The sequence below is a fragment of the Otolemur garnettii genome, unplaced genomic scaffold (assembly GCF_000181295.1).
Source record: "Otolemur garnettii isolate 467f Iridium unplaced genomic scaffold, OtoGar3 scaffold00052, whole genome shotgun sequence".
Lineage (NCBI taxonomy): Eukaryota > Metazoa > Chordata > Mammalia > Primates > Galagidae > Otolemur > Otolemur garnettii.
Window position 1 is genome coordinate 6,805,743 of NW_003852447.1, and position 11,509 is coordinate 6,817,251.

The window sequence follows — 11,509 nt, forward strand, 5'->3', positions numbered from 1 at the left end:
AAAAAAAAGCCAAGCCTTGGTCCAGGTGCCCTTAGTCCCAACTACTCTGGGAGGCTGAGGCAAGAGAATCGCTTAAGCCCAAGAGTTTGAGGTTGCTGTAAGCTGTGACACCACAACAGAGTGCTGAGGAGAACGTAGTGAGACTTTGTCTCAAAATAATAAGAATAATAATAACGTATTTATGTTTGAAAGTCACAAAGAGTATATAGTCCAGAAAGTAGAAGAGAAGAGGAGAGAGGGGAAGGGGAGGAGAGATATGGGAGGAGTAAGGGTATTTGGGGCCTAATATGCATGAAGCAATGGTACATTTCAAAACTATTAAGAAATGAGCATAATTGTAATGGATGCATTACTTAGTTCAATGTAAACACTTCACATTGTATATCAAAGCAGTACCCTGAACTCCATAAATGCATCAATATACAAAGTTGTCATTTAATAAAAAATTAAAAATTAAAAAATTTTTTTAATTTAAAAAAAAGAAAGTCACAAAGAGTAGATCTTAAGTATGCTTTCTCATCTCAGACATACCAAAAAGAAAGATATTATGATACGTTAACTAGCTTGATTGTGGAAATCATTTCACAATGTATGTTAATACATCATATTCTACACCTTGAACATACACAATTATTTTATGTGTCAATTATCCCTCAACAAACCTAAAAAATGATATAAGTCACTTCTTGATGAAGAAAAATGATATAAGTTACTCACTTCTAGTGAGTAAAATTGGAAGAAGAGAGATTCTCCTCTTACTACACTGGAATAAAGTTTTTAGAAATACAAGTTTTCTTTTGAAAATTTTTGGTGATATCTGATTGTTAGTCATGGCTGTTATCTCATTTATGGTGGCACTTCTTTTACAGGTTCTCACATCATTTTGATGACGATGACGTCTACAATCAATAATAAGACCCACGAAAAAAAAACTCTCATCTTAATATGTTAATATAAAAGATATATGGATTAGATGACATTTTAAATAACTAAAACAATGCTAAATTTTTTCAGGCAATTTTTTTCTTTTTTTTTTTGAGACAGAGTCTCACTTTGTAGCCCTGCCCTCAGTAGAATGCCACGGCATCATAGCTCACAGCAACCTCAAACTCTTGGGCTCCAGCAATTCTCCTGCCTCAGTCTCCCAAGTAGTGTTGACTACAGGCAGAAGCCACAATGCCCAACTAAATATTTTATTTTTAGTAGAAATGAGGTCTCAGTCTTGCTCAGGCTGCTCTCTAACTCCTGAGCTCAAGCAATCCACCTACGTCAGCCTCCCAGAGTGCTAGGACTACAGGTGTGAGCCACAGAGCTGGCCTCAAACATCTCTGCTGACTTTATAAATGGTGAAAATTGTACTACAGTTTAAAAAGGCACAATAGTATAATCTCATTGCAAATATGTAGCTATATGTGCATTGATAAAGACTGAAAAAGAATACCAAAGAACAAAAATAATTTAGTATTAAAGTTACTAGATATTTTAAAAATAACACCAATTACTGAGCACTTATTAAAAGAGTAGATAAGAGCCACTGGGGTTAAGCAGTTTTTTAATTTGCATAACAATCCTACGAAAGAAGTTATCATTCCCATTTTACAGTTATGCAAACTGAAGATCTGCTGGGCAATCTGATTACTTTTTCCTCGCTTAAGGGGTAAAAGACATGGTTACCTACCTAGTTTTGTCTAAGTCCAAAACCTAAGGTTCTACCCACTACTGACTCTTGAAACTAAGAATCCAGCTGTTAGGAACTTCACAAGTAAACTTTTTTAAAAAACAAAACCATAATTTTAATAGTGTGCATTTACTACTTGGCATAAATTCTTAATAAAGATAAAAATTAATATCCTATAATACCTGCTGTGGTAGACTTTCCAACTCCACCCTTTCCAGAAGCCACAACTATAACTTGTTTAACACCTTCAATTGGTTTCTGCTTTGGAAGTCCTCGGGACATAATTTGTGTTCTTCGTTTTAAGGTTCCACTGTCAGCATTAGATAACTTTTTAAAAAATAAAAAATAAAGCTTCTTAAGTAAGCCATCTCCATTACCATACTCTAAAGTAAAAACAATTCAGGGTCTGTGATTAAGAGGGCTTTCTTTTCTAATTCTGTTCACCTTCACTTTAGTGATATTTACCTACTGCTACCGAAATCAACTGTAAAGAAACTTTGTTTAAACTAATTTATCTGCCAAGATAGTATGGATAGTATGACTTTAAAAAAAAAAAAGGAAAGAAAAAACTAAGCTGCCGCTTTGCGGAGTTAAGGGTTCCACGTGTTTTCTCTTTAACCTATTTGTTAAATAATCCAAAACCAATAAGGCAACGTGGAATACTATATCTACGTTGGAACCCTGCCTCTCGTACCGGCAAACTCAGCCTGGTCCCACAGAGCGCCAGCCTGAAAAGCCGACTGAAGAGGTTTCATTGAACCGCTAAGTGGGCGTGGGCCCCGAGTCCTCAGGCCATGCCAGAGCACCTGGAGTCCTACAGTCTAGCATCTCTGTCCGCCCGCCCACCCCGGCCCTGAAGCACCACGGACCTGGCGCCGACAAACCAACGCTCGGCTTCTCCCAAGCGGGGTAGCGGCCCCGCCACTACCCCGCAGTACCACACCACCAAAACTCAACAGACGATGCCAAGTTCCCATGGCGCGGAATGCTGCCCTGAAGCCTGCTGGGAAATCGTCGCGGTGGGCGCAGGATGATGACGTCACGCGACGCCGCTAGGCTTCCTCTTCACAAACGGTTTTCCGTTTGTTGATGATCCAGTTTGTGAACAGCTGCAGACGTTTTGCAGCGTTTCGTTAATGTTTGTGAAGTGCCTTAATATACAGTGTTTCATTTGACCGTTATAGAAGTCACGGAGTAAGCAGACGACAAGTATCCTGTTTTTATTAGTTTGAAAATTGAGACTTGAAAAGTTTAAAGAGACTTGACCCGACTTACCAGAGGTAGGAAGTGGTGAATCCCAAAAATGACCCCGGGATTTCTTACCGTGCCCTGTATGGTCACTTAAACACTGTCAATGTTAAAGATTTTACCTTTTTATTTTTTTCTTGTGGCGATCTGTAATAATAATCTGCTTTGTGTTGGTATTCACTACTTGTGTTGCTGGCGTTTCCCTGAAAGAGAGGTCTGAGTGTTTTACTAGACTGGGAAAAATTTAGTTAAGTCAGAAAGCAGGTCTAATGAAAGTTGCTCAGGAGAGAAGTTGAGCCGGCCCTGGTGGCTGACGCCTGTAATCCTCTGGGAGGCTGAGGCGGGAAAATCCCATATGCTCAGAAGTTGGAGGCCAGCCTGAGCCAAGAGCAAGACCCTGTCTTTACTTAAAATAGGAAAATTAGCCAGGCATTGCGGCAGGCGCCTGTAGTCCCGGCTGTTCCGGAGCAGAAAGATTCTTTGGACCCAGGAGTTTGAGGTTGCTGTGAACTAGGCTGACGCCACTGCACTCAGCCTGGGATGAGAAAGAGAGAAACTCTTTATCCAAAAAGAAAAAAGAAGGAATCTGAGTTAGACCAAGCTTGAGGAAGGAGGTGAAGTTTATCCTGGTGGAAGAAAGTATCCCTACATTCCCAGCAGAAGGGTTCTTTGGAGTATGGGACAGTTTACCCTGGCATATTCTTAATAATACTTTATAGAGTTGATTGTAGTTTATTTTCATTGGCTTCTTATTTTCTAGGTTATTTGTTGTATCAAAGATACAAAATTAGGGCGGCGCCTGTGGCCCAAAGGAGTAGAGCGGCCCTGGCCCCAGGCCCCATGTACCGGAGGTGGTGGGTTCAAACCCCACCCAGCCAAAATCTACCAAAAAAAGATACAAAATTATTTAGTTTATTTTGCTTTAGTCTGATCTTTAATTTTTGTATCCTTCATTCAGACATAACATTACTGTAAGGGTTAAATGAGATTTGCCAGCAAAGTACACTCCATTTCATAAACTCTGAAAAAGTTACCCCCTTTGTGCAACCTTGTTGTTTCATTCAGCTTTCTTTATCTTACCCTGTTTGACATTTTTAGCTTATTGTTTTGTATCATTTTCTCACTGTTTCATGACTTTTTCTCAACTCATTTTATTAATCTTTTTTTTCTGCTCAGTTTCATAAATTGCAAGCCAAAAGGATAGAGATAAAAACAGCTGTCAAGTCATTCACTAAACAAGAAATTCTTAGTATCTATTTCTCTGCAAATAGTTTTGCCAGTTCTTCCAAACTTCTACTTAAAATGTATTCGTTTAACAAATATATATTGAGCAACTGTCATGCACCAACCACTACAGAACTATTAGGGTATTCGGCATTGAACCAGCCATAATTCCTCCACTCAAGGACTTTACAATCCAGTGCCAAAGACAGAACACGTTAACAAAAGATTACAATATGGTGTGATAAATATACAAGAAAAGCACTGAATGAGACAGGATTACAAAGAAGCGCTCAGTTTAATTAGGAGGCTTCTGAATAGAGTAACATCTAAAGAGCACTCAGTTTAATCAGGAGGCTTCTGAATAGAGTAACATCTAATCTGAATCCTTAGTGTGGGTAATGTGTAAGAGTTAGCTGGGAGAGTGGCAAGAGGGTGGCTGAACAAAAGTAAGAAATGGACTATTAAGAACTGCAAAGAAGCTGTGGACAGGACAGTGACTAAAAGAGATGTGGATGGAGGTTTCCCAGATCATATAAGCATTTGTACATCATATAAAGGAATTTGGACTTTGACCTGAGGGAACTATGAAGAGTTTTAAGCACAAAAGTACTATGATGATCACATTTGTGTTTTAGAAATTACCAGTTAAAAAGAAAAATAGTTTGGAGGGGAAAGATCAAAGGCAAGGAGACTTGAAATTATTTGAGTAATTAAAGAGATGTTGGATTCACTTCACTTAACATTGCTGAATTTCACTTTATCAATAAAATAAATACTCCCTACTTATAGGGTTGCTATAAGGTTGAATATGAGAGAATGCATACAGAAGGCTTATTACCTAATGCACATAGTCAATAACTGTTAGCTATTATGACAATTATTTGTCATGGAGAGATTTATGATGTGGACAACTGGATGAATAGACTGACATTCCCTAAAATATAAAGAGAGGAACAAGTGAGACTAACGCTTGTAGAATAAGTAAATGATTAATTTGGTTTACTTTTCAGCACATTGAACTTTCAGGAGAGGTTTAGAGATGCCCATGGTGGCTTCTTCAACAACCACTTACACACACATATCCATGCTCTTCTCAGAAGAATACAGGCAGTCCCTAGGTTATGAATGAAATCATTTCTGTAGGTTTGTTCTTAAATTGAATTTGTATGTAGGTTGGAACAGGTACATTTACCTATTGCCTGGAATAGCCTCCATTCATGTGAGTTCCAGCTTTCCCATTCCATAGTGAGGTACAGCTACATTTCCTAACCTCCATAGTTGACCACCTCCATACATTGACCACCCCCTTATATTAATCTAATTTTCATAGATCAGGCACACACCACATGTACATATCAGTACAGTAGGCCTAGTTCCTTATCTTGACTACCTCCAGATATCAACCAATTTGTTACAGTCCCTTGGGTTGTCAACTTAAGGAAAGTCTACTATGCTAATATTCATCCAATAAATTCTCTTTCCATCTTAGCCTATTTTGATACAGCAAAATATCTGACCCTGCAAAATGTCAGAGAAAAGAAATTGTTCCTTGGTTTTGAAAATTGGGACCTTTTTGGAAAATGGGGACAGCCCTGGAAAAGACACTAGAGTGAAAGACTTCCAAATGATAATACTACATATAAAAACATGTTTTCTCCCTATATTAGTTAGCATTACATTGGGCTACAAGTAGCAGAAAATCATACAATTGTCTTAAACAAGGAGAGGTACTTTTCTCATTTGAAAAGTTCCGAGGTACAGCCCATAGGTCTGATGAAATGAATCCATAATGCCATCATGCTCCAAATTCTTTTTGTTCCATCATATTGATATCCTCATTTTTGAGCCCTCACAGTCATGCAATGGCTGCTGCATTTTTAGGCATCAAGGCTGTGTGCCACATAGGAAGAGAAGGGAATGACAAAGATAAATAGTTTTCCCTGAGAGCTTTTGTGTTTTATATTTGGAAAGAGCACACACACACACACACACACACACACACTTAGATTGGCTATAACCAGGTCACAGGGAGAGAACCTTAAAAGGAAGAAAAGCTGAGCAATCAGACACTTAGATTCTTTAACCTATAGAGTGAAACAGTGAAGCTGACTGGAAGTGACTTGAATAAGCCAACTCAGTTTCTGTCCTAGAGAGACTATAAAAAGTTTCCTGGGATAATGAGGTTTGAAGAGAGAAGAAAAGTGAGAATTTAAGTATCTGTGGGTTCTTATGCCAGTCATTGATAGCTGGATAACTCAGTGTGGTGAAAGGAAAATTTCTGAGTGGCTTCTGTGAAAGCCTTTGCTTTTCTCGTTGAGTAGAACATAGTTGGTGCTAATGGTGCTTTTTCCCCACCTTGACCATGAGTGAGACATCTGGGGATGTGGCAGTCACCTTGTGAATATAAAAAGCACAGTAACAAACACCAAAGATAACAAAGTGGAAGCACAGCAGGAAGATGAATTCTTGGTAATACCAGTCCTGATCTCTTATCTGTAGATTTCTTGTTGTGTGCAATAATTGTTTAAGCCATCGTTGGCTATGATCTGTTACTTAAGCTAAAATAATTTGTGCCATTATACCTCCTAAGAAGCAACCCATACACTGTGACTTCCTCCTCCTTATTCACCCAAAATTAATCCCCAGTGGGAAGGGGAGGCAGTAAAACCTAAATCAGTTTGGGGGATATGAGAAATACAGAATCAGTGCCTCTATTCCCGGGTAGAGCTCAGCGCAGTGACAGAACCACAGAATAAAAATGGTTGAGTTAGTTATGTTTAGGCAGATAGGTCTGAGTGAGTCACAGAGTGCTGAAGAGAATCTGATCCTGAAGACATCTTCAGGTCAAGAATGAGGGAATACTGGCAACAAACTGCATGGCTAGTAATAGTATGTCTATGGATGCTGGTATGAATAAATAAAGACCTCAAGGATTAAATTAATACCATGTGGGTATCTGGATACTACATAGGCTCCCATTAATTTAGCTACAACCCTGGTGGAATCTTTATTGAACAGGATTAAGTTTCTCCTGCCCTACAGAAACTTATAAGAAAATAAATACTAATAAAAACAAGCAAAATTCTTTTAAATGTTTCCTAACTATATGTATGGTAATATCTTATATTGATTTTTAGAAAGGAGGTGTTTATACTTGCTAGGTTACCCCCACCTATGCCCCTCAAAATAAGTTATTCTTAGCTTACCAAGGACTCACTCAAAAGTTCACATTCCCACACAGATGAGGAACCTGCCCCATTCTCTCCCTGTTCTTAAGCTTCAAGCTGCCTCACTGTCTGCTGAGAACATGTTCTTTACTCTGTTGCTCAATTCACAAAAGAAGAAAAGGTATCTCAGACATGTTTCTGTCTCTTGAATTTACTAAGGAAAGCTTAGAAACTTACAAACTAATGCTAGTTGTTTCGATTTCAGGTCACTGTCTACAACTGACCCTTTAATCCTGTCCAAAAGTTTACCAAAAAGAAAATCTCACCCCATCTATGGGACTTGTGTAAATGGCAAACCCATTAGTTAACTTTACTTAATTAGTTGACTTCACTTTGCCTGACAGTGTAATTTGTTTCCAAACTTATTCATGACTCTAAACATGAAATTGTCTCTAACCTACATCTGATACTAATTTATACATTAAAATATACAATAATTCTGTTTAAATGAATAGCTTCCCAATTAGCCAGTTTCTTCATGTGAAATCTGGTCTAGAAATTTGGGGACTTTGCTGGCCTTTCAATATCTTCAGCACACATAAACCAGTTTTGGCAAAGAAGCTCCCCATTCTTATAATTAAAAATTACATAAAGCAGGTGGTGTCTATGGCTCAGTGGGTAGGGCACTGGCCCCATATACTGAGGGTGGTAGGTTCGAACCCGGCCCCAGCCAAACTGCCACAAAAACATAGCCAGGTGTTTTGGTGGCGCCTATAGTCCCAGCTACTCAGGAAGCTGAGGCAAGAGAATCGCCTGAGCCCAGGATTTGGAGGTTGCTGTGAACTGTGATACCACAGCACTCTACCAAGGGCCCTAAAGTGAGACTCTGTCTCTTAAAAAAAAAAATCACATAAAGTAAATTACACACACATATATGTATATAATTTTCATAGACTGGATAGATTTCTGAGAATATTCCTCCAAATAACTAAAAATCCACCCCTAGACTGTGAGAGGATGTGTTTCTAAATGCCCATATCCAAAGCTGGATAAATCACGCATAATCTGACATTTGAATTTCTGATTTATAACTGAACCAAATCCTTGGACAAAGATCACAGGCTTGCGTTACAGCTAAATATAGTCTATTTAATATTGAAATATTCAAAGAAGATTCTATCCTGAAATAGGAGCCACACAATCGGAAATTAGAAAAAGTATTTTTCACTCAAAGCAAATACTTGCTACACAAAGGACCTTTGCATTCCCAGGCTTTTGCTTTCTTATTTTATTTTCTCCACTACCAAACAAGTATTGTTTCAGCCAAACCCCTGCTATCCTCCGAATCTATCCTAGAGATTAGAGGGCATAAGTTTATAAGACTACTTACTTCATTATGTATTCAGAAGGGAATTTTCTGTTTGTACTTTAGAGGACATACCAATGACAATGACAAAGTAGAGCCCCATCAAGATGCCAAACTGCTACTTTAGCTAATGTGAAATTCTATTTTCTGCAAGGAAACGGAGATAGTGTAGACTTTTGTCTGTTTTATGCTGCTACCAAATGGAAGGATGTTCTCTATAATCATGTGGCTTGAATAATATCTTAGTCTACTTGGTAGTCTGGTACCAAATCTTATTGTTTCATTTATTAACCTTTTCTATATAGAATTTATTAACCATACATAAAGAAAGATAATATACATAATATGTGATAAATAATTCAGGCCCAAAATTTATTCAACCCATTTATACTATGTATAGGCAAGGAAGTTCTACAAATCATTGTAATCTCTTGAAATACATCCTGTATTCTGACATAGAGCAATAGAACAGAAGTACCAACATTAAGGGTTGTAGCATGGATTTAGTCTAGGATAGACTAGCAAATTTAAAAGTATGACGTTCATCTTTATCTTCCATCTTCCACACAGCTCTATCACTGCTTATAGCACTCCAATTCATACCATCCACTATTACAGGCAGTAGTTGGGTCCATTTTCCACAGCTGCTGCTTCTCTAGCTTAACTGTATAACTGTATTATAAACAGGATTTTCCTAAATACCCATGAAACAAGCTAATGAACTTACTTCAGTCCTATTAGAGGGCATCCACTGATTGTAACTGAACAATCCAAACATCATTGAATCTCTTCCATCTTAAGCTTTTCCAGTCTTTGTTAGTCTTCAAAATAGACAAAAAAGGTTGTCACATAGAAAATATTGGGCGGGGGGGAGGTATAATTGTTCTAAGGATTTTAATAGCTAGTGTTTTGAGCTGGTTAAGAAAATAAACAGCTCTTTTAGATACCTAGTGAAGTTTTGTCAATAAATCAAAAACTTTATTATATCAAAGACACATTTAATCTCTTATGCAAACTTCTAAATGTGCAAGATTTGCTATTTTATTTAATTAAGGCTATTTTTATGGGGTAACATGGCAATGTGCTGTTGAGAATTCCATTTTTAATAGTGACCAGTTACCACTATAACAAAATGAACAGGATTTGCTGATGAAATGCACTATTCAAGTAATTTTTTTTTTTTGAGACAGAACCTCAAACTGGGTAGAGTGCTGTGGCATCACAGCTCACAGCAACCTCTAGCTCCTGGGCTCAAGCAAGTCTCCAGTCTCAGCCTACCAAGTAGGTGCCCACCACAGGCACCCACCACAACGCCCGGCTATTTTTTGGTTGCAGCCGTCATTGTTGTTTGGCGGGCCCGGGCTGGATTTGAACCTGCCACCTTAGGTGTATGTGGCTGGCATGTTAGCCACTTAAGCCACAGGCACGGAGCCAATATTCAAGTAATTTTTTGAAAGATTGTATTTTTCTCTAACGATTTTTTCAAAATACAACTCTTCATAACTTTTCCAGATCTGACGTAAGTCATTTTTATTTCAGAGCTGAAGAAAGAGCAGAATAGTATAAGACAGCGGTTCTCAACCTTCCTAATCCCACAACCCTTTAATACAGTTCCTCATGTTCTGGTGACCCCCAACCATAAAATTATTTTTGTTGGTAATCTATTCTTTTCCAACAGTCTCTAAAATGACCCTACTGATCCCCTACTACTTCTTCTCACCCTTACATAATCCCCTTACCTTGAGAGTGAGCAGGACCTGTAACTTGCTCCTAACCAGTAGAATACAACAAAAGTAATGTCACTTCTGTGATTATATTACCTAAGACTGTAACTTCCATCTTGCTAGGAGATCCTCAGCTGGCTCTGATAAAGCAAGCTACCATGTTCTGCACTGTCCTGTGGAAAAGAAGATATGACTAGGAACAGTTGATAGCCAGCAAAGAACTGAGGCCCTCAGACCAACAGCCTACAATGAACTGAATTCAGCCAACAACTGTGTAAGATTGGAAGCAGGTCCTTCCCACTTGAGCTTTCAGATGAGTGTCCAGCCACAGATGACCCCTTGATCTTAGCCTCATTAGAGATTATAAAGCAAAGAATTCAGTTAAGCTCAGAATCCTGACCCACAGAAACTGTGGGATAATAAATGTGTATTGTTTTGAGCCACCATGTTTGTGTTATTTGTTCTGCAAAAATAGATAACTGATACTCAGTAGCTCATATTTTAATAAGACCACGTCAGGGTCTAGTTTTTTGTGGGAAATTCTTTTTGGCTATTTTGTGAGGGAGAATTGCCTGTTTTGTTAAGAAATTTAATCCTTTGTGTATTTGGAACCTTCATTGAGAGTTATTAAATGTTATTTCATTATTAATAATTCATTTTATAATATAACAAACCTCATAAAATAATATTATAATATTAGGTACTAGAGAATAGTACCTTTGCTTCATAAACCAAGTTCTGTTTTTCTTAGTAACATTTGTGTTCATGACTCTTGTCCAGTCATGTCTAAGTGAAAGAAAAATTAGATACTATTACAACTCCTATTCTGCTTTTTCCTCAATAACTAAATGGTCTCTTCATTGCTTATGTAAGAAACTACACTTGCAGCGCCTGTCTGTCTGCATTACCATTTCATCATCATTCTTCAATAATGATGGGTACAAGTAGAAAGAAAGCAATTTTTGTACTTAAGGTATAAATAAAAAGTTCTACAAACAAGAATTTTCTAATGATATTCTAACAGCTAACTGAATAAGTATAAATCAGCCTAATTGGTGAAAACATGATTCAGTACATATGAAGCATTCAATTAATCATACTG

At 37.8% G+C, this 11,509-nt stretch overlaps 1 protein-coding gene and 1 long non-coding RNA gene across 2 annotated transcripts in view; one reads left to right on the forward strand and one right to left on the reverse strand.

Annotated features, from left to right (window-relative positions):
- The window catches only part of NUBPL (nucleotide binding protein like), a 205,904-nt gene extending 203,221 nt beyond the window's left edge, over positions 1–2,683 (reverse strand). Inside the window, exons 1-2 of the mRNA XM_003791982.2 lie at positions 2,548–2,683; positions 1,861–2,005 (exon numbers count right to left, since the gene is read on the reverse strand). Coding sequence (XP_003792030.1) covers positions 1,861–2,005; positions 2,548–2,655 — 253 coding nt within the window. The 5' untranslated portion in view covers positions 2,656–2,683. The remainder of the gene's footprint in view (positions 1–1,860; positions 2,006–2,547) is intronic.
- An 80-nt stretch (positions 2,684–2,763) lies between these two features.
- Positions 2,764–10,851, forward strand: LOC111726041. The gene is made up of 2 exons (XR_002773937.1): positions 2,764–2,958; positions 10,531–10,851. It is a non-coding gene; the product is annotated as an uncharacterized LOC111726041 (long non-coding RNA).
- The last annotated feature ends 658 nt before the right edge of the window (positions 10,852–11,509 follow it).